A 22,991-nucleotide genomic window follows, 5' to 3' on the forward strand; every position below is an offset into this window, starting at 1 on the left:
CCCTGGAGGTCCTGTCCTTCAACTTTGCACCTAACTCCCTAAATTCTCTTTGCAAGACCTCCTCCTTCTTCCTATCCACGTCATTGGTCCCTACATGGACCACAAAATCTGGCTGCTCATCTTCCCTCTTGAGAATACTGAGAACTCGATCAGAGATATCACAGACCCTGTCACCCTGTTTAATATCACTGGCGTATGTTGTGAAATTTCTTGTTTTGTGGCAGCAGTACATTCAATGCATAATAACAATTTAAGTATAAATTACAATAAGAAATATATATTTTAAAAATTAATTAAGTCGTGCAAAAGAACATAAATATATTGAGGAAGTGTTCATGGGTTCATTATCCATTCAGGAATCTGATGATGCAACCAGTTGGAATGCTCTCCACAGTACATGTGCAGAAATTTGCAAAACTCATTGGTGTCATGCCAAGTCTTGCAAAATCCTTGATGAAATGTAGCTGCCGTCATGGCTTCTTCTGTAATTGCATCAATACGTTGGGTGCAGGATAGACATTCAGAGATGTTGATACCCAGGAATTTGAAACAACTCGCTCATTCTACTGCTGATTCCTCGATGAGGACCAGTGTGTGTTCTCTCAACTTCACCTTCATGAAGTCCACAATCAATTCCTTGATCTTACTGACATCGAGTGCAAGGTTGTCATCACAGCACCACTCAACCAGCTGAACTGCCTCACTCCTATGAATTTTCTTATCACCATCTGAAATTCTGCCTACTATAGCTGTGTAATTGGCAATTTAATATATGCCACTTGAGTTGTACCTAGCCACACATTCGTGAGTGTGGAGCAGTGAGCTAAGTATGCATTCTTGAGGAGCACTTGTGCTAATTGTCAGTGAGAAGGGAATTTAATTTCCAACCTGCACTGACTGTGGTCTCTTGGTGAGGAAGTCAATGATCCAGTTGTAGAGGGAGGTACAGAGGCTCAGGTTTTGTAGCTTGTTGATTAGTACTGAGGTTTTAATGGTATTGAACACTGAGTTGTAATCAGCAGCAGCCTGACATAGGTAGTGCTATTGTCCAGGTGATCCAAGGTTGAGTGGAGAGCCAATGAGATTGCATCTACAGTAGACCTATTGTGGCAATAGACAAATTGCAGCTGGTCCAGGTCTTTGCTTAGGCAGAAGTTGATTCTGGACATGACCAACCTCTCAAAGTAGATGTCAATGTAACTGGTCGATAGTCATTGAGGCAGCTCATCCTGGTCTTCTTGGGCATAGTATTATTGTCTCCCATTTGAAGCAGGTGAGAACCGTCAAGTGCAATAGTGAGAGATTGTAGATGTCTTTAAACACTCCCGGCAGTTGGTTGGCACAGGTTATCAGTGCTCTATCAGGTACACCATCAGAAGTTGATGCCTTTTAGGGGCTCCCCCCCCCCCCGAAAGATGTTCTGACGTCGGTCTCCAAGATTGAGGTCACAGGGTCACCAGATGCAGCAGGGATTTGCACATGTGTAGTTTTATTCTCCCTTTTGAGCTCATCCAGGAGTGAAGCATCACAGCCATTCATGATGTTAGGTTTTGCCTTGTAGGAAGTAATGGCCCGCAAACCCTGCCAGAGTCGATGTGCATCCAGTTTTGTCTCTGACTTCAATCAGAATTGTTTTTTTTTTCATTCTTAAAAACAGGCTACTGAGAGGGTAGATCTGTGAAATTTAAGACTGACAATCTAGAACCATGCAAGACATCTGCTCTAACATTGTCAGAGCAAAAAGGAAATTCTGTGTGAGGTTAGAGACATAGTTGAATGCATGACAGCCACGGCAGTTTGCCTGCCATTGCATCCTATAATGTGAAACGTAACAGCATAAATGGCAGGGATGCTTCACTCCCCAATGAGCTCAAAGCCTTTTATGCACACTACACCTGTGTTTATCCTCACAGCACCTAGTGAGCCTATGATCTCTGTCTAAGAGGCTGATGTTGTAGCGGTGTGCTACACACAGCGCTAGAATAACGACACGTAGTCGGTGAGTTGTAGTTGCGATAAGATTTTTTCAAACTTTCACATTCCCGCACTCCCCAGGTGGGACTGCTGTGGAGAATCCATATTCGCAGACCCTTCCTGCCCATGGGTTTTTCCCCCTGCTGGTGAAGACGGCCTGGCGCCCTTTTTGGGGCCAGCCTCTCTGCCGGCGCGCACCATTTTTGTGAGCCGGTTCGAGTGCACTGGAAAGTGGGTTGCCACGTAACCACCCCCGCCCCCCCAGAACCGGTGGTACATCCCCCAATGTCCACAGTCTGGATTGGCCTCTGTTTGGGAGGTCTGCCTCTGCGCCGTGGTGCCTGAGCCCGGACTGACTGCGCCAAGTCCACATGGGCCGGTTTGAGTCAGTCCACTGTGAAAACCTCCTCTCTCCCCCCAATGTCCAGCAAGAACAAGGACCCGTTGTTCCTGATCACCTTAAATGGCCCCTCGTAGGGCCACTGTAGCGGTGCCCAGTGTCCGTCCCGTCGTACAAAAAGAAACTTACAGTTCTGCGGGTGTTTGGGTATGCAGGTTGGGCTCTGTCCTTGCTGTGAAGAGGGTATGGGAGCCAGGTTACCAAGCCTGTCACGTAGTCTGTCCAGGACTGCTGCGGGATCCTCCTCTTGCCCCCTTGGGGCCAGTATGAACTCTCCTGGGACTACCAGTGGTGCGCCATACACCAACTCGGCCGACGAGGTGTGCAGGTCCTCCTTGGGCACCGTGCGGATTCCAAGCAGAACCCAGGGAAGTTCGTCCACCCAGTTAGGCCCTTCCAGGTGGGCCATGAGGGCCCACTTGAGGTGATGGTGGAAACGCTCCACTAGTCCTTTTGACTGTGGGTGGTAGGCAGTTGTGTGGTGTAGCTGTGTTCCTAAAAGGCTGGCCATTGCTGACCACAGGCTGGAGGTGAACGGGGCGACCGTCAGAGGTAATGTGGGCCGGTACCCCGAAGCGTGCTACCCAGGTTGTGATCAGTGCTCGGGCGCAGGATTCGGAGGTGGTGTTGGTGAGCGGGGCTGCCTCTGGCCATCTGGTGAACCGGTCTACGATAGTTAGGAGGTACTACGCTCCTCGTGACACTGGCAGGGGCCCCACGATATCCACATGAATGTGGTCGAACCTCCGGCGGGTGGGTTCGAACTGCTGTGTCGTAGACTTGGTGTGCCACTGCACCTTGGCCGTTTGGCTGATGCACGTTTTGGCCCATTGACTGACCTGCTTACGAAGTCCATGCCAAACGAACCTGTTGGAGACCAGCCGGACGGTTGTCCTGATGGAGGGGTGTGCTAAGTTGTGAATGGAGTTGAAAACTCACCGCCGCCAGGCTGCCAGGACGATGGGGCAGGTTTGGCCGGTAGCTACATCACACAGTAGGGTCCTCTCGTCTGGGCCTACGGGGAGGTCTTGGAGCTGCAAACCGGAGACCGCAGTTCTGTAACTAGGGATCTCATCGTCTGCCTTCTGTGCCTCTGCCAGCTGCATAGTCCACCCCCTGGGACAGGGCCTGTATGGTAGGTCTGGATAGTGCGTCCACAACGACATTCCCGAGACATGCCGGATGTCTGTCATGTATTCGGAGATGTAGGACAGATGTCACTGCTGGCGGGACGACCAAGGATCGGACACCTTAGTGAATGCAAAGGTAGGCGGTTTGTGGTCTGTGAATGTGGTGAAGGGCCTACCTTCTAAGAAATACCTGAAATGCCGGATTGCCAGGTATAGTGCCAATAGCTCCCGGTCAAAAGCGCTGTATTTGAGTTCGGGTGGTCATAGGTGTTTGCTGAAGAAGGTCAGGGGTTGCCAGTGACCCTCGATGAGTTGTTCCAGCACTCCACCGACCGCTGTATTGGATGCAACATACATCAAAGTTGCTGGTGAACGCAGCAGGCCAGGCAGCATCTATAGGAAGAAGCGCAGTCGACGTTTCAGGCCGAGACCCTTCGTCAGGACTAACTGAAGGAAGAGTGAGTAAGGGATTTGAAAGCTGGAGGGGGAGGGGGAGATGCAAAATGATAGGAGAAGACAGGAGGGGGAGGGATGGAGCCGAGAGCTGGACAGGTGATAGGCAGAAGGGGATACGAGAGGATCATGGGACAGGAGGTCTGGGAAGAAAGACGGGGGGGGGGGTTGACCCAGAGGATGGGCAAGAGGTATATTCAGAGGGACAGAGGGAGAAAAAGGAGAGTGAGAGAAAGAATGTGTGCATTAAAAAGAGTAACAGATGGGGTACGAGGGGGAGGTGGGGCCTAGCGGAAGTTAGAGAAGTCAATGTTCATGCCATCGGGTTGGAGGCTACCCATACGGAATATAAGGTGTTGTTCCTCCAACCTGAGTGTGGCTTCATCTTTACAGTAGAGGAGGCCGTGGATAGACATGTCAGAATGGGAATGGGATGTGGAAGTAAAATGTGTGGCCACTGGGAGATCCTGCTTTCTCTGGCGGACAGAGCGTAGATGTTCAGCAAAGCGGTCTCCCAGTCTGCGTCGGGTCTCACCAATATATAAAAGGCCACATCGGGAGCACCGGACGCAGTATATCACCCCAGTCGACTCACAGGTGAAGTGATGCCTCACCTGGAAGGACTGTTTGGGGCCCTGAATGGTGGTAAGGGAGGAAGTGTAAGGGCATGTGTAGCACTTGTTCCGCTTACACGGATAAGTGCCAGGAGGGAGATCAGTGGGGAGGGATGGGGGGGACGAATGGACAAGGGAGTTGTGTAGGGAGCGATCCCTGCGGAATGCAGAGAGAGGGGGGGAAGGAAAGATATGCTTAGTGGTGGGATCCCGTTGGAGGTGGCGGAAGTTAGGGAGAATAATATGTTGGACCCGGAGGCTGGTGGGGTGGTAGGTGAGGACCAGGGGAACCCTATTCCTAGTGGGGTGGTGGGAGGATGGAGTGAGAGCAGATGTACGTGAAATGGGGGAGATGTGTTTAAGAGCAGAGTTGATAGTGGAGGAAGGGAAGGCCCTTTCTTTAAAAAATGAAGACATCTCCCTCGTCCTAAAATGAAAAGCCTCATCCTGAGAGCAGATGCGGCGGAGTCGGAGGAATTGCGAGAAGGGGATGGCGTTTTTGCAAGAGACAGGGTGAGAAGAGGAATAGTCCAGATAGTTGTGAGAGTCAGTAGGCTTATAGTTTGTTGGGTTTGTGGAACAATCTATGTTCCGTGCCTATTCTGGTATCTGTCCCCCACTTTTCCTTCGCTACATCGACGACTGCATTGGCGCTGCTTCCTGCACGCATGCAGAACTCGTTGACTTTATTAACTTTGCCTCCAACTTTCACCCTGCCCTCAAGTTTACCTGGTCCATTTCTGACACCTCCCTCCCCTTTCTAGATCTTTCTGTCTCTGTCTCTGGAGACAGCTTATCCACTGATGTCTACTATAAGCCTACTGACTCTCACAACTATCTGGACTATTCCTCTTCTCACCCTGTCTCTTGCAAAAACGCCATCCCCTTCTCGCAATTCCTCCGACTCCGCCGCATCTGCTCTCAGGATGAGGCTTTTCATTTTAGGACGAGGGAGATGTCTTCATTTTTTAAAGAAAGGGCCTTCCCTTCCTCCACTATCAACTCTGCTCTTAAACGCATCTCCCCCATTTCACGTACATCTGCTCTCACTCCATCCTCCCACCACCCCACTAGGAATAGGGTTCCCCTGGTCCTCACCTACCACCCCACCAGCCTCCGGGTCCAACATATTATTCTCCATAACTTCCGCCACCTCCAACGGGATCCCACCACTAAGCATATCTTTCCCTCCCCCCCTCTCTCTGCATTCCGCAGGGATCGCTCCCTACACAACTCCCTTGTCCATTCGTCCCCCCCATCCCTCCCCACTGATCTCCCTCCTGGCACTTATCCGTGTAAGCGGAACAAGTGCTACACATGCCCTTACACTTCCTCCCTTACCACCATTCAGGGCCCCAAACAGTCCTTCCAGGTGAGGCATCACTTCACCTGTGAGTCGACTGGGGTGATATACTGCGTCCGGTGCTCCCGATGTGGCCTTTTATATATTGGTGAGACCCGACGCAGACTGGGAGACCGCTTTGCTGAACATCTACGCTCTGTCCGCCAGAGAAAGCAGGATCTCCCAGTGGCCACACATTTTAATTCCACATCCCATTCCCATTCTGACATGTCTATCCACGGCCTCCTCTACTGTAAAGATGAAGCCACACTCAGGTTGGAGGAACAACACCTTATATTCCGTATGGGTAGCCTCCAACGTGATGGCATGAACATTGACTTCTCTAACTTCCGCTAGGCCCCACCTCCCCCTCGTACCCCATCTGTTACTCTTTTTAATGCACACATTCTTTCTCTCACTCTCCTTTTTCTCCCTCTGTCCCTCTGAATATACCTCTTGCCCATCCTCTGGGTCAACCCCCCCCCCCGTCTTTCTTCCCAGACCTCCTGTCCCATGATCCTCTCGTATCCCCTTCTGCCTATCACCTGTCCAGCTCTCGGCTCCATCCCTCCCCCTCCTGTCTTCTCCTATCATTTTGCATCTCCCCCTCCCCCTCCAGCTTTCAAATCCCTTACTCACTCTTCCTTCAGTTAGTCCTGACGAAGGGTCTCGGCCTGAAACGTCGACTGCGCTTCTTCCTATAGATGCTGCCTGGCCTGCTGCGTTCACCAGCAACTTTGATGTATGTTGCTTGAATTTACAGCATCTGCAGAATTCCTGTTGTTTGCTGTATTGGATGCGTCCACTGTGAGGGCAGTAGGAACATCCGTTCTGGGGTGCACTAGCATTGCGGCGTTTGCCAAGGCATCTTTGGTTTTAACGAAAGTGGCTGCGGCCTCTTCGTCCCAGGTAATGTCCTTGCCCTTACCCGACATCAGGGTGAACAGGAGGCGCATGATTCAGGCTGCTGAGGGGAGGAAACGATGGTAGAAATTCACCATACCCATGAATTCCTGCAGGCCTTTGATTGTGTTGGGTCAGGGGAAGTGGCGGACCGCGTCTACCTTGGCGGGCAGAGGGGTTGCCCCGTCTTTCGTAATCCTGTGGCCCAGAAAGTCGATGGTGTCAAGTCTGAACTGGCATTTGGCCAGGTTGATTGTAAGGCCAAATTCGCTCAGTTGGGAGTAGAGTTGACAGAGGTGGGACAGATGGTCCTGATGACTACTGCTGGCTATGAGGATGTCGTCCAAATAGACGAATGCAAAGTCCAGGTCGTGTCCCACCGCGTCCATTAGCCGCTGGAACGTCTGTGTTGCATTCTTTAGGCCAAACGGCATTCAGAGGAATTTGAAAAGGCCAAACAGGGTGATGAGTGCTGTTTTGGGGATGTCATCCGGATGTACCGGGATTTGATGGTATCCCCGGATGAGGTCTACCTTGAAAAAGATCCTTGTGTTGTGTAGGTTTGCTGCAGAGTCTTGAATGTGCGGCACAGGGTAGCATTCTGGCGTTGTAGCCTCGTTCAGTCTGCGGTAGTCACCGCAAGGTCTCCAGCCCCCCCATTGTCTTGGGCACGATGTGCAGGGGGGAGGCCCATGGGCTGTCGGACCGTCGTATGATCCCCCAATTCCTCCATCTTCTTGAACTCCTCCTTCACCAGTCACAGCTTGTCTGGGGGAAGCCTTCGAGCACTGACGTGGAGGGATGGTCCCTGGGTCGGGATGTGGTGCTGTACTCTGTGTCTGGGCATGGCTGCCATGAACTGCGTTGTCAGAGCTGATGGGAAATCCGCCAGGACCCTGGTGAATTCGTCATCAGACAGCGTGATGAAGTCCAGGTGAGGGGCTGGCAACTTGGCTTCACCCAGGGAGAACATTTGAAAAGTCTTGGCATGGACTAGTCGCTTCCCTTGCAAGTCGACCAGCAGGCTGTGAGCTCACAGAAAATTCGCCCCCAGGAGTGGTTGGGCCACGGCGGCCAGTGTGAAGTCCCACGTGAACCGGCTGGAGCTGAACTGTAGCCACACTGTGCGGGTGCCATAGGTCCGTATCTTGCTGCTATTTGCAGCCCTCAGGGTGGGTCCCGGTTCTCTGTTGCAGGTGTCATAACTCGTTGGAGGTAAAACGCTGATCTCCGCTCCAGTGTCAACCAAAAAATGGCGTCCCGACTGCTTGTCCCAGAAATACAGGAGGCTGTCCTGATGGCCAGCCGCCGTAGCCATCTGTGGCGGCTGGGCCTTGGCATTTCCCGGGAATTTGCAGGGTGGTCTACAGCGGCGGGCCTCTGTGCCCCACCGCTGGTGGTAGAAGCACCATTGTTCATTGGGCTCCTCACTCCTGTCGCCGGGTTTTGTAGGCTCTGCTGCCGGGCCTGGTCTGGTCTGCTGTTGAGCACGTGGCTTGGTGATCTGTGTGATGGACGCCCCTCTTTCCTTCTTGGCATTCCACAGCACATCTGCCTGGGCCGCCACCTTCTGGGGGTCACTGAAATCTGCGTCGGACAGCAGCAGGCATATGTCCTCGGGCAGTTGCTCTAGGAACGCCTGCTCAAACATGAGGCAGGGTTTGTGCCCTTCAGCTAGGGCCAGCATTTCGTCATTAATGCCGATGGCAGCCTGTCTCCCAAACCATCCAGGTGCAGTAATCGGGCAGCTCGCTCGTGCCGTGAGAGTCCAAAAGTCCTTATGAGCAGGGCTTTGAATGATGTGTATTTGCTGTCCTCCAGGGGCGACTGTATGAACTCCTCAACTTGTGCAACTGTCTCCTGGTTGAGGGAGCTCACAACGTAGTAGTAATGAGTAGTATCCGAGGTTATCTGCCGAATGTGGTATTGGGCTTCTGCTTGTTCGAACCATAGGCGAGGTCGCAGCGTCCAGAAGCTTGGCAGTTTTAACAAAACTGCATGAACAGATGTGGCGTCGGTCATCTCTGGCCCAAATATCGCTTGGGCCGTCGGGGTCACTAAATGTAGCGGTGTGCTACACACAGCGCTAGAATAACGACATGTAGTTGGTGGGTTTAGTTGTGATAAAAGAGATTTATTCAAACTTCACGGCCTCCTTTAAAGCCTTCCTGTTCCTGCCCTCCCTGGGTGGGACTGCTGTGGGGAATGCACATTCGCAGACCCTTCCTGCATGCGGGTTTTTTCCCTTGCTGGTGAAGATGGCCTGGCGCCCTTTTTGGGGCCGGCCTCTCTGCTGGTGCGCGCCGTTTTTGTGAGCCGGTTCGAGAGCGCTGGAAAGTGGGTCACCACAATATCAGAATATTCTTCTAGAGGGTGAACTCTCACAGGATGTCAGGCCCCAATGATGTACCTGAACAACAGCAATACCCAAGTCAGGATGTTGCTTATCAATTACAACTCAGCATTCAACATTTATCATACACTCAGTACTAATCAACAAGCTTCAAAACCTGGGCTTTGGTATCTCCTTTTGCAACTAGATGCTTGACTTCCTCACTGGGTGATCACAGTAGGTGCAGATAATATTAACACCTCAAGATTGCATGTTCTGTTCTCTCTACACCCATGATTGTGTGATTAGACACAGCTCAAATGCCATCTATAAATCCACCAATGACATCACTGGTAGAACACAGAACAGTACAGCATAGTTCAGGCCCTTTAGCCCACGATGTGGTACTGACCCTTTAATCTACTCCATGATCATGCTAACGATTACTGTATAAGTGGCATGAAAGCATTATTCAGAATATATAGTTTTCAAATCAACATTTTAGTGATATGATTTTGACCTTTCACAGAAAATTTGGAAGGTTCTTAATCAGACTCAAACAGGACATGGTCACCACATCAGTCTAATACACGGTTAGCATAAACAGACTCAGTGACAATCCTAATCAAACTATATACCATATAGCAACACCCTGACCCCTTCTCAGATTTGGTACTGACATTACTGAGATATTGTCCATCTCCTCAAAAATCTAGACTGACCTCAAGTTTCTTAGTTACATTATATTCCCTACTATTGTAATGAAAACTGAGGTGAAAAGGTTCTGTTCTACCAATCCACTTGCTACCATGAAATTCATCTTGAAGTACTTATAGGTAGGCTATACTATACATATTTGGTACGATAAATGATATGGTAGAAAGGAAGATGTTCTACAGGCGAGCATTCAAACTAATGAAATCATTCTACACTATGAAGAGACAAACTGGGAATCTGATTTGTATGTCAAGTTTGAGATTCAAGTTCAAGCTTATTGTCATCTGACTATACATATGTATACGTAAAACCAAACAAAACAACATTCCTCTGGACCACAGTGCACCCACACAACATATATCACACACAGCACATAAACCAAAATATTATACTACAAATAAATTCACAAAATATAATTCAAAATGCATGTAGCAAAGTGCTGCACTGGTAAACTGTAAACAGCTTGCTGTCCTCATGATGAGACCTTGGTGGTGGTAGGGTATTCATTAGCGTCACAGCCTGAAGGAAGAAACCATTACCCAGTCTGACAATCCTAGTCCTGATGCTTCTGTATCTCCTTCTTGATGGTAGTGTGTCAAAGAAATTGTGCGATGAGTGATAGGGATCCTACGCCATGCTTTCAGTCCTTTATCTGCAATGCTCCCAGTAAATGTCACAAATAGGGAGAAGGAGACCCTGATGATTCTCTTAGCGGTTTTTACTGTCCTCTGTAGGGTCTTGGGATCTGGTGCCTTGCAGCTTCTGTACCACACAATGACACAGTCAGACAGGACATTTTCAATGGTGCTCCTGCAGAAAGTTGTTAGAATGGGGGCAGGGAGACTTGCATACATCAATCTCCTCAGAAACAGTAGATGCTGTTGTGCCGTCTTCACTAGTGAGGAGTTGTTGTGGATTCAGGCCTGATGATCCACTACGAGCACACCCAAGGAACTTCAAGCTCTTCAGTCTTTCCACCGTAGTCATTGATGTACAGTGGAGCATGGTCAACCAGTGCCTTCCTTAAGTCTTTTGTCTTGTCCATGTTGATTCAGATTTTGTTCTCACACCATTTGACAAGCCTCTCTATCTCATCTCTGAATGCCAACTCATCTTTGTTACTGATGAGAAATGCATTAAGTCTTGCTTTAATGCAGGCATGCTTACCACATTTCTGCATTCAAATGCACTGATACTGATGCCTGCTTCCCAAGTAGTTGTAGTAGACCGTGGCACAGAACAAGAGCTAGCTTGCCACGCTAGTCCTTAACTGTGCAGCACCTCCAATATTCCTCTTGCTAGCAAGGTAGACTTGCAGATTTTAGTGTTCTTAATGTTCAGCAGTGTTTTACAGTCATAGAAAAGACACACAAGGCAAGAAATTTCTGTGTTGATTGCAGTCGGAATAGCTGCTACATTCATGTTTGCTGCAATTTCGTAGAATGCAATTTGGTGATAATATGTATTACTGATGTTATGTACCCCTAGGGGTCATATTTTTAGGGACTATACCTTTAAAACGAGAGAGTTGTTCAACACAAGCAACTTGTTAGAAAGAGAGACAGAGGCCAATACTGCTTTGAGATGGTGTTATGGTTTCTCTGCAGCATGTTTACACTTTTGCAAGGACACTGCCAGCTTCTGTGTTCTTACAGAGAAGGGAGGAGCTACTTGATGAACAGCAGGTGTTCAGCATGGTGAGATAAATAGAAGGTCAGCTGATAGACTGACAGACACATGATTTTGGATACTGGATGGGCTTTGTTGTGCCCACAGAAAGGTGGGTTTTCTGAGGATCGATCAGTGGCTCTCGCAGTGTGGGAAAGGTGTGACCAGTGGAGAGTTATTAGTGTATCCAACCCTCGCCTGGGTTGATAACTCCAGCACAGAAGATGGTCTCCTTTTTGTGGTCAGATTCGGTGACTTTAAAGAAAGAGAAGAGGGGAGAGGAAGGTTTGAAACAGAAGAAACCTAGTGACAGAGAGGTCACTGTTTGGACTCTCTCTCTCCTAAGTAGCCTGTAAGGGTGAGTTTGAGTTCCATTCGAATACATAGGTGACTGTCATGTAGTTAATCCACAAGAGTGGGTTCTCTGGTGAGGGGAGTACCTTTGTGAATACCACTTGTGTGTTACCCTTGTTTGGGTGTGGTAGTTCAGTGAAGAAAGGCACCCCTGTGGCAAATCACTGTTGGAGTTATTTCGTATGTCGTGGAACTGGATAAGTGGATATCACTTTGTGGGTTTCGGGTTGGATCCCTTGAAGAGGGTCCCCTTAGTGATAAGCTACTATTGGTGATAATCCATATGTGAATTCTGTTTGAGAATCCTGTGGCCACCACTTTCGAATGACCCATAGCTGAATTCAGGTATGGTACCATTTGTGTTGAAAGGATATTCGTTGAAGATCACTGTCGGTGATATTTCGTGTGTGAAGTGGAACAACTTCGGAGATAAAATGTACTACTATTGTTATTTTGTATTGCTGTCGTGGAATCTGTGGAATAGTGACATAATTGCCTTTTCTCGACATTTACCCTGGATTACAAATATCCTTCTCTCATCACCTATTCCGTGGATGAACTGAACTTTCATACTTTACCACCTCAAGACTCTATGCCTTGTTTCCCCCAGACTCAATAGTTTGGGAGTTATATTTACACACATAGATACACGTAACACTGCTAACTTGTTTGATTTATCCCGTTATATATGACTGTATTATGTAGTTACTAAGAAAAATAGCTTATGTTAACACCAATACCAGACTCTAGCTGTTTTCCATTTCTGCTGGTTCTTTAACCCATCACACGGTACGTGACACTGATAACGCATAGCAAATAAAAATAGTGGTATCAACATAACAGCAGCTTGCTATATCTGTCTTCATTAGACAAAGGGTGGAACATAAGAGGAAGACTATATTAAAACTGTAAAAAATAGTTAGGCAGTTAGAATACTATATAGAGATTTAGCCATTACGTTAGAAAAATTATTGAATGATGAATGGTAGAAAAGAGATTTATGGAAGTATTGCTTCAGTGAAGAAGTTTGGTTGAGAGACCAGGGAAGTTGGGAATGTTTACTTCAGAAAGTGGAAGGTTTGTAAAGGCATGTAACATTATCAGACATGGGCAGGTAAAAGAAAAAGTGTTCCTCAGCAGAAGAGCCTGAAATAATTTAAAATTAAACAATTTAAAAAAGACCTTTTTGGCCAGCATGCATACAATGACTCAAATAAGCGCTTGTGCCATAAACTTCTATGATTCTATTAAAAGTCTAACTACATCATCTTTTCTTTTATTTGTTAAGTGTAGTGTCTGTTTTTGTCAGAAATGGTCATGTTGCATGGTTCTTGCAACCTTTTTTTTGTGTGCCATGCTCTACCACAGCCTCAATGACCACTTTTCAAGTGGTTGTCTTGGAGGAAAGATTCTGTGAGTGGTCCCCCATGTCCTTCTCACAGCACTGGTTTTTTTAACCAGTTGCGAGCTCAACACTCAACCAGCACAGATGGAAAGCGTGCCCGGGAGTGGCCGAACTGGATTCGAACTTGGGAATCTTCACTCTGGAGTCCGGCGCTGATGTCACTGCGCTACCAGCCAGCCTACTATAATGAAATTAGAAAATTCTGGAAACACTCAGCTGGTAAGACAGCATCTGTGGAAAGAGAAACAGAGTTAATATTTCCTATCAAAGACCTTTTGTCTGGATTAGAAAAGACTGTGGAAAGCTGCAATACACCTAGGCAGACGACAAGATGCTGTTTGTTCCTCAAATTTACTGTTGGTTTTGTTAGCACATTGCAGAAGACCACTTGATTTGTGTTACGTAACTTAAATCTGCAAATATCAAAGCATTGCTAAGAGCAGATAAAAATTAGTCTGGGAACTGTGAAGTAATGCATTTTTATGTACAATCAATAACTGTTTTGCACATCATTACCTTATAAATCAGAGGAATTCTATCCAGTTTTTGTTCTTTTAAAAAAATTGCCTGAATCTGCCCTTGCTCCACTTAAATGCTGCTGAAGCCCTCATCTGAGCCCAATTCTTGTCCTATTGTTCTAACAACACACATTATGCCACGAGAGTGTCGACACTTTTCAATGTCTCATCCTGGTTTTCCAAACGAAAGTTTGGGTTTGGAGGACCTGACCTGGCTTCAGACCACGTTGCTGCTTGCCACCTGAAGGTGTCATGGTCCGGTCTGTTGACTCCTCATTTCAGTTAATTTCCCTCTCCGTGTTCTACTGGGCTCCTTGATTAGGGCACCTGATCCTCATCCAAACCAGCAGCATATAAACTCCGACTTACATCTACTCGGTGCTGGACCGTCACACCGCAGCCCGTGCCACAATGCACGTTCCGGGGCTGCCGAGAATGGTGGATTCTAAGTGGCTTCGGTGCCTGGGGTTGCTTCGGGAATCCTGTTTCATATGCTACCCCGTGTCAAGATACAAATTGTCTGTCGTTGTTTGGTTTTGTCGTCTCATGTCCAGCTGAGAATTGCTGGCCGTCTGCCCCCACTCCGAGCCAAGATACGAATTGTCTGTCTTTGTTTAGTTTTATCGTTCCTGTCCAAGCCAAGTCCAAGTCCAGGCTCCAAGTCCGAGTCAAGTCCAAGTCCAGGCCCCAAGTCTGAGTCAAGACCGAGTCCAGGCTCTGCGTCGGCATTTGGGTCTGGCTCCGCATCCGAGTCCGGGTCCGGGTCCAGGTCCAGGCTCTGTGTCCAGGTCCAGCTTCCGCGTCCGGGTCCAGGCTCAGGTCCGGGTCCAGGCTCCACATCTGGGTCTGGGTCCAGGCTCCGCGTACGAGTCCGGGTCCGGGTCCGGGTCCAGGCTCCGCGTCCGAGTCCGGGTCCGGGTCCAGGCTCTGCGTCCGAGTCCGCCTCCGAGTCCAGCCTCCGCCTCCGCATCCGAGTCCGGGTCCAGGCTCCACGTCCAAGTCCGGGTCCGGGTCCAGGCTCCATGTCCAAGTCCAGGTCCGGGTCCAGGCTCTGCGTCCCAGTCCGGGTCCGGGTCCAGGCTCTGCGTCCCAGTCCGGGTCCGGGTCCATGCTCCGTGTCTGCGTCCGGGTCCAGGTCCACGTCCAGGCTCCGCGTCCGAGTTCAGGTTCCGCGTCCGCGTCCAGGCTCCGTGGCCAAGTCCAAGTCCGTCGGTGCTGCCTTCCCATGTTGGATCGGTGGAATGAAGGCAGGATTGTGTGCATCTGCACACTGCAGAGACTGTACCATCGATTGCCAGACATTGTCACTCAGGGTCTTGAACTATATATGTTAAGAACATGGCTCAAAAAACAAAACATTGAGACACAAAGACTGCAGATGGTGCAATCTGGATAAGCAATCCATTTAAAGAACTCAGTGGGTTGAGCAGCATCACAGAGAGGGGTGCATAGGGTGGTTTAGGAACTGTTGTCGTTTCAGTTCCAGACCACGTAATAGGAAAATAATGTTGGTCATGCTTCGATGAAATGCCTAGGACACTATTATACCGTTATATTAAAAGAATGGTATCAATGAGAGCTTCCATTCTGTTGTGCTAATGGCAATACGCACCCATCAGGAAGGTTCATTACCACCATGTACTGTAATGGAATATGGAGGGATTAAATCCTTCCTCCCAAACCTGTTTTAATTAAGAAGTTCACCTACCCTGTCTTGGGTTGCCAGAATACCCTGCAAAATTACCCAAGCAGCTTCCCATGTTCCAATATACATGGCACACCATGATCACGTTTCACTGTCTCTGGGATGTTACAAAAATGTCACCACCCATTCTAATGCACCCATATGCCCAAACCCCAGTCTTGCCAATTACACATTTTCCCTCCTATACCTTCCCAAAAGGAACCATCCATGGACTGATGGGAACAGATTGCAATACCACCTTCCTGTCCCACAGTTTCTGCCATTTCCAAATCCCAGCCAGATTAGGTCTCCTGGAACACTTCAATTCCAAACTCTGCAGTACCAAGGCAGAGTCTGAGCAGTTCACAACTCTGTTTGGCTTAACTTGTTCAACCCATCACAGACTGATGATAATGGCCATTAATATTGCTGTATAGGTCGCAACCCATCTGTCAGTCTTTTCCACACCTCGACGTTAGATCAGGGAATAAATATCCCCGAGTACACCTGGTTACTAACTGGGCCTTTAGAAGCATCTGTAAAGATAGGCAAAAAGGAAATATGCTGCTGACATACAAGATTAGACAACCTCTCACCATTCGCAAGACCATGTCTATCCTCTGGTGTTCTTGGAAATTTCCTCAGTGGAACTCCTGGCCAGGCCACAGTTTAAATTGAATTGATGGGCTAATCTGCTAATCCCCAAAACTATACTCCCACACGTGTTCCCTAATTATCCACTCAAAACATTTACCAACTTTGCTAGTATATTCCCAACAATTTATTAAAAGAGAATCAGTAAAATGGGCCGCCGGCCCCCCACCCGACTAAAGAAGTCCAGAAGGCAAAGCTCAGCACACTGCCAGCCATCACCGGCACAGCCCCGACGTGGCCCGGGCATATTCTAGAACTTTGTTCCCGCCCGCCTGAGCACGCGCGCTGACGTAGGGCCGGCGTACGGGGGCGGGATGGAATGTTCGTGAACAAGTGCGGAAGTTGCCGAGTGTTTCCGGAGAGAGGCGAGGTTGTGCCTGTGCCGGAGCCGGCGCTCGCAGATTTGCCGGGTGCTGCGATAATGTCCCTACTGTGTTACAACAAAAGCTGCGGGCAGCGCTTCGACCCCGATACGAACAGTGATGGTAAGTGTGAGCCGTCCACGCCAAGGGCCGCTGTTTCCTCCTTCTCCCCGGGCGGAGACTGGGTTTTATCTCCACACAACCGCGCCTGAATTACCTTCCAGCCCCGTCACTTTCCCAATCTTTAGCTGTTCCGGTGTTTGTGGTAGCTTGTTCGTATTTTCATTGCGCTGCTTATCGGACACGGCGTTTAATTTGTAACACGGCACATGTCCTGTGTGCCGCCCCTGCCTGGCTTTGAGGTGCTTCACCTGAATCCCATCAATCTTTTCTCAGCCACCTTAATAGTGGTAAGGAAATTTGAAGTTATTAACGTGTATGACAAAAATCAAGGGACAAGTACTAAGGCCTGCAAACAATATTCTGGTCTCAAGAACCTCAGTTATTATCCTTCGCTTCCTGATACTGAGTTGGTTTTAGATCCAGTTTGCCATTCTTCAATAAATCCCATTGCTCCCACTTCAATAAACTCCATTGCTCTTACTAAAGTGGAGGGACAAAGTCCAAAATGAGATTTAAAAAAACATAGAAACATACAAAATCTACAGCACAATACAGGCCCTTGGCCCACAAAGCTGTGCCGAATAGGTCTTTACCTTAGAACTACAATTCCTAGGCTTAAGCCTGATTTATACTTCTGCGTCAACGCATCGCTGCAAAGCCGACGCAGAACCCTACGCCAGATCCTGCGTTGCTACGACGCGCACCTCTCCCAAAATGTAACCGCGTGTCGCGGCAACGCAGAACGCAACAGCTGTGATTGGTCCGCTTGGTAGCATCGCATTTCATCGTACGCTGCAGTAGCTTCCTACTGGGCGACTGAAGGGGAGGGAAGAAACTCTGGCTGCAGTGCTTTCCATAAAGCTTTACAGACCTCTGAAATTATGGAGGACACATTTCGCTTTTACGAAAAAAGACACTTGCGTCTTGTTTATCCCGAGAAAGACTACCATGACCATGAAGCCTTGTACGGGCAGGTATGGGCACATGCGTGACATGCGCAAATTGCAGAGCGACGCAGACACACTAACGCACAAGTATAAATGCTCACAACGCGCGTAGGCCACTTGCGTAGGTTACGGCGTACAGTTAACGCAGAAGTATAAATCAGGCTTTACCCATAGCCCTCTATCAGGAGTCGTTTACATCATCTGTTCTTTGGAGTTGCTGGACGATTCCTCAACGCCAGTAGGATATTGTTAGGAATAAGATTTGAATTTGTCAGGAGAAATGTTGCAATTCTCAATAACGAAGAAGAGAAATTTTAGTTTTGCAAATAAGTCACTGATGTCCATATATCCTGTGTTGGGGCTCTTGGCAGTTCTGGTTAGCCTCTGGCAGCCATGAATTTCTTTGTGTCAGATAAGGCTTCAATTACTCCTGCCCACTGCCCTTCAACTTCAATTGAAGTAGACTTCAATTTTGCTTGTACTGTTTATAGCCATCTTAGAATAAGTTGTTCTGATGTACTTGACATTTTGAAATTCTCTTATGGCTTCCCTTTGGATCAGAATTAGCTAAGTAGTTGAGTAGCTTCTTGAAAAACCTCAGTTAGGCATTGTTAATAGGGAATGGGTGCAATGTTCCTTCTAAGGTGTGCACATGTACATCTTTTGCTTCTAGTGCACAAAGGAATTTAAACTGCACAAAAGGTTGTTACTCTCTACCTTGTTGGCATGTTAAGTATATTTTACGATCGTACGCAATTACATTCTTATAATTTCTGATGTGGATGGTGTTGACAATGTGAAGATTGCAGTGGTTTGGCTACAGATTGTAGAACTGGCTTATTCTGATTTTATTGAAGAAATTATTCAGTGTGTATGTTATTGTCGCTGGGCAAAAAAAAATGCACAGCACAAGATTTTTGCACACACTAGTCATTACAAATTAGAGGGAACATTGAATAGGTGCCACTTCTAATGGAAAATCAGGCTGAAACATAGAAATCCACAGCACAGTACAGACCCTTCTTTGTGTCAGATAAGGGCCTGTTGTGCCGACCATGCAACCTACTCTGGAAACTGCCTAGAATTTGCCTGGCGCGTAGCCCTCTATTTTTCTAAGCTCCATGTCCCTATCTAAGAGGCTGAAAGTTCAGGGTAAATAAATTGTGAAAGTACATGTACGTTACCATATGCTACCCTGAGATTAATTTTCTTGTGGGCATTCAAAGGGAATAAAAAGAAACACAATAAATGAAACAATGAAAAGCAGCATACAGCAAAGACAAGCAGCTAGTGTTCAAAAGACAACAGACTATGCAAATAAAATGAAAATAAAAACAGAATAATAAACGAATAAGCAAAAAATATGGAGAACATGAGTTGCAGTCCTTGAAAGTGAGTCCATAGGTTGTGTAACCAGTTCATTGCTGGGGTGAATGAAGTTAGCCCCTCTGGTTCAAAGCCTGATGCTTGAGGGGTATTAACTTTGCCTGAACTTGGTGGTGTGAGACCTGAGGCTCCTGTTCCTCTTTACTGATTACAGCAGCAAGTAGAGAGCATGGCCTGGATGGTGGGAGTCCTTGATGATGGATGCTGCTTTCCTGCAGCAGTGCTCTTTATAGATGTGCTCAGTGGTGGGGAGTGCTTTACCCGTGATGGACTGGGCTGTATCCGCTACTTTTTGTGGGCTTTTGGTATTTCCACGCCAGGTCGTGAAGCAACACTTTTGATTTGTCCGACGACAGAGGTGTTGTCAGCTAACTTAAATATGGTTGACAATCTCAAAACCATGAGTATAAAGTAAGTAGGGCAGGGAGCTAAGTACACAGCCTCATGGTGCACCTGTGCTGCTGGTGATTGTGGAGGAGATGCTGTTGTCAATCCAAATTGGCTGGGGTCGACAATTGAGGGAATCAGGGATCCAGTTGCACAAGGAGATGTTGAGGCTTGGGTCTTAGAGCTTATTGCTTAGGATTGAGGGAATGATAGTGTTGTATTCGGAGCTGTAACCTATGAAGAGCATCCTGATGTATGTACCTTCACTGTCTGGATGTTCCATGGTTAAATGAAGAGCTATGGAACGGCGCCTGCTCTTGACTTGTAACACTAAGCAAATTGGAGCAGATCCACATCGCTCCTCAGAAGTTGAGATTCATCACCAACCTCTCAAACTACTTCATTACAGTGGATGGAAGTGCTACTGGACAATAGTTATTGAGGCAGGTTTATTAGCTTAGGTATTCAGTACTCAGCCAGGTGCTTTTCGTAGGTTCACTCTCTTGAAGGATGTTCACACGTTGGCATCACTGGACTCTCGGGGGTTGTGGGAATCATAAAGGCGCCTTCATGTTTTCTCTATCAATACTAGCATAAAAGGCATTGAGCTCATCTGGAAGCGAAACCTTGTCACATTTTGCTTGATTTTATGTTATAGGAGGGGGTAGCATGCAAGCCCTGCTGCAGCTGTCAAGCATCCTTCTTTGATTCAATGTTGTCTGCAGTTGCCACTTTGCATGTGAGATGGCTTTCTAGAGGTCATACTTAACCTCCACTAATCTGGCCCTCTATGGATTGCAGATCTCTTGGTTTATCCAGGGCTTCTGGTTAGGGAAGACTAAATGATTTTTTGAAGACCATTTGTCTTTATAAAGTCTGACAAACGTGGTGTATTCATTCAGATCCTCCTGACGAGAACTTGAACAAGGCCAGTGCACTAACTTGAAGCAATCCCTTTGCTGCTACTGTTTCCTGTGACCACCTCTATGCTGTCTTTATCTTTGGAGCTTTGTTCTATTTGTATGCATTGAGCTTGATAGTAAACTTTAGTATAAAGAAATGGAGTTCTTTAAGAGCATTTGTTATAATGGATGAGATTGAAAAAAACAATGTGAGCCCCTTGGTAGGTCATTTTCCTTGGCTGTATTGATAGTGTAGGAACATTTACAGCGGATTGAAAAGCTTGAGCATATCGATATTAAGAAAGAGGATGTGCTGGAGCATTTGGAAAGCATCAAGTTGGATAAGTCACCAGGACTGGACGAGATGTACCCCAAGCTACTGTGGGAAGTAAGGGAGGAGATTGCTGAGCCTCTGGCAATGATCCTTGCATCGTCAATGGGGATGGGAGAGGTTTTGGAGGATTGGAGGGTTGCAGTTGTTGTTCCCTTATTCAAGAAAGGGAGTAGAGATAGCCCAGGAAATTGTAGACCAGTGAGTCTTACTTCAGTGGTTGGTAAGTTGATGGAAAAAATCCTGAGAGGCAGGATTTATGAACATTTGGAGAAGCATTCTTTGATTAAGAATAGCTAGCATGGCTTTGTGAAAGGCAGGTCGTGCATTACGAGCCTGATTGAATTTTTTTGAGGATGTGACTAAACACATTGATGAAGGTAGAGCAGTAGATGTAGTGTATATGGATTTCGGCAAGGCACTTGATAAGGTACCCCATGCAAAGCTTATTAAGGAGGAGGCATGGGATCCAACAGGACCTTGCTTTCTGGATCCAGAATTGGCTTGTCCACAGAAGGCAAAGAGTGGTTGTAGATGGGTCATATTCTGCATGGAGGTCAGTGACCAGTAGTGTGCTTCAGGGAACTGTTCTGGGACCCCTTCTCTTTGTGATTTTTATAAATGACCTGGATGAGGAAGTGGAGGGATGGGTTAGTAAATTTGCTGATGACACAAAGATTGGGGGTGTTGTGGATAGTGTGGAGGGCTGTCAGAGGTTACAGCGGGACATTGATAGGATGCAAAACTGGGCTGAAAAGTGGCAGATGGAACCTAGGTAAGTGTCAGGTGGTTCATTTTGGTAGGTCAAAAATGATGGCAGAATATAGTATTAGTGGTAAGACTCTTGGCAGTGTGGAGGATCAGAGGGAACTGGGGGTCAGAGGACACTTAAAAATGCTGCACAGGTTGACTATGTGGTTAAGAAGGCATACAGTGCATTGGCCTTCATCAACTGTGGGATTGAGTTTGAGAGCCAAGAGGTAATGTTACAGTATAGAGGGCCCTGGTCAGACCCCACTTGGAGTACTGTGCTCAGTCTGGTCACCTCACTACAGAAAGAATGTGGAAACTATAGGAAGGATGTAAAGGAGATTTACATAAGGGGTGCATGCCTTGTAAGAATAGGCTGAGTGAACTCAGCCTTTTCTCCTTGGAACGGTGGAGGATGAGAGCTGAACTGATTGAGGTGTATAAGGTGATGAGAGGCATTGATGGTGTGGATAGTCAGGGGCTTTTTTTCCAGGGCTGAAATGGCTAACACGAGAGGCCACAGTTTTAAGGTGCTTGGAAGTAGGTACAGAAGAGATGTCAGGGGTAAGTTTTTTACGCAGAGAGTGGTGAGTGCGTGGAATGCACTGCCAGCAACAGTGGTGGAGGCAGATACAATAGGGTCTTTTAAGAGACTCCTGGATAGGTATATGGAGCTTACAAAAATAGAGGGCTATGGGTAACCCTGGGTAAGTTCTAAAGTAAGTACATGCTCAGCACTGGATTGTGGACCAAAGGGCCTGTATTATGCTGTAGGTTTTCTATGTTTCTATTTAAACAAAATAATGGCTTAAATGTGTGACGTAACAAAAATAGACGCAGGACTAGTCCATTTTGTAATATCAGGCTGATCTTTTACTAATTTCCTGATGTAGTAACTTGTGCTTTGATTTTATTTTATTATCCAAAAAATTCTTCCTGATTTGAGTATATTTGAATGAGCACAGCTCTATCCTGTCAAGTCTGATTTACTTTGTCAACTTGTGTTTCATTGAGATAATCTGTCATTTTTTAAAAAGTTAAGTGCTTATGCCTTGTCTGCTTGGGTAGATTTGGCACATTTCTTCCAGTTACAGAAATCAACCTAGTGAATGTTCGTTAAACACCCTTCAATGCAAGTATGTCCTTCCTTTTTTGCCGACCAGATCTAAACAATGTTCTGGAGTGATATCAACATGTTGCTATATAATTTCTGTAAAATATCCTGTACCCAAATCCTTTTGCAATAGACTGCTTACTGTTTGCTTTTTAAATTGCTTGTTGTATTTGCATGTCAATTTAAAGCGGATCATGTACGAGGATTCTTAAGGTCCTTCTGAATATGAACACTATTGAATCTTGCTGTTTTTATTCAAAAGAAGTTCAACTAGAATGATTTCACCTCTAAGGAAATCTTAAATCTGAATTGTAGAAGGGGATAAAGATAAGGGGACAAATGTAAGATGAAGAAGGGAAACTGTTGTCAATGAAAGAGTACAGCTGGGAGGGGAAAAAAGATGTCTTCTGGTATCAAAAAAAATTAAGAGTAACATGGGCCATGTCAAGGTGACTGCATTGTTTAATCGAACATAGGACAGTACAGAAGAGGCCATTTGGCCCACGATATTGTGCTGACTTTTTAATCTACTCCAAGATCA

General features: G+C 47.1%; 1 protein-coding gene across 2 annotated transcripts in view; it reads left to right on the forward strand.

Annotated features, from left to right (window-relative positions):
- The first annotated feature begins 16,474 nt into the window (after positions 1-16,474).
- Positions 16,475-22,991, forward strand: part of LOC134349487 (cysteine and histidine-rich domain-containing protein 1-like) — a 53,320-nt gene continuing 46,803 nt past the window's right edge. For both annotated transcript variants that reach the window (XM_063053875.1, XM_063053876.1), the window contains exon 1: positions 16,475-16,633. In XM_063053875.1, the coding sequence (XP_062909945.1) occupies positions 16,570-16,633 (64 nt within the window). In that variant the 5' untranslated portion in view covers positions 16,475-16,569. The remainder of the gene's footprint in view (positions 16,634-22,991) is intronic.

Source organism: Mobula hypostoma, chromosome 7 (assembly GCF_963921235.1).
Source record: "Mobula hypostoma chromosome 7, sMobHyp1.1, whole genome shotgun sequence".
Taxonomy (NCBI): Eukaryota; Metazoa; Chordata; class Chondrichthyes; order Myliobatiformes; family Myliobatidae; genus Mobula; species Mobula hypostoma.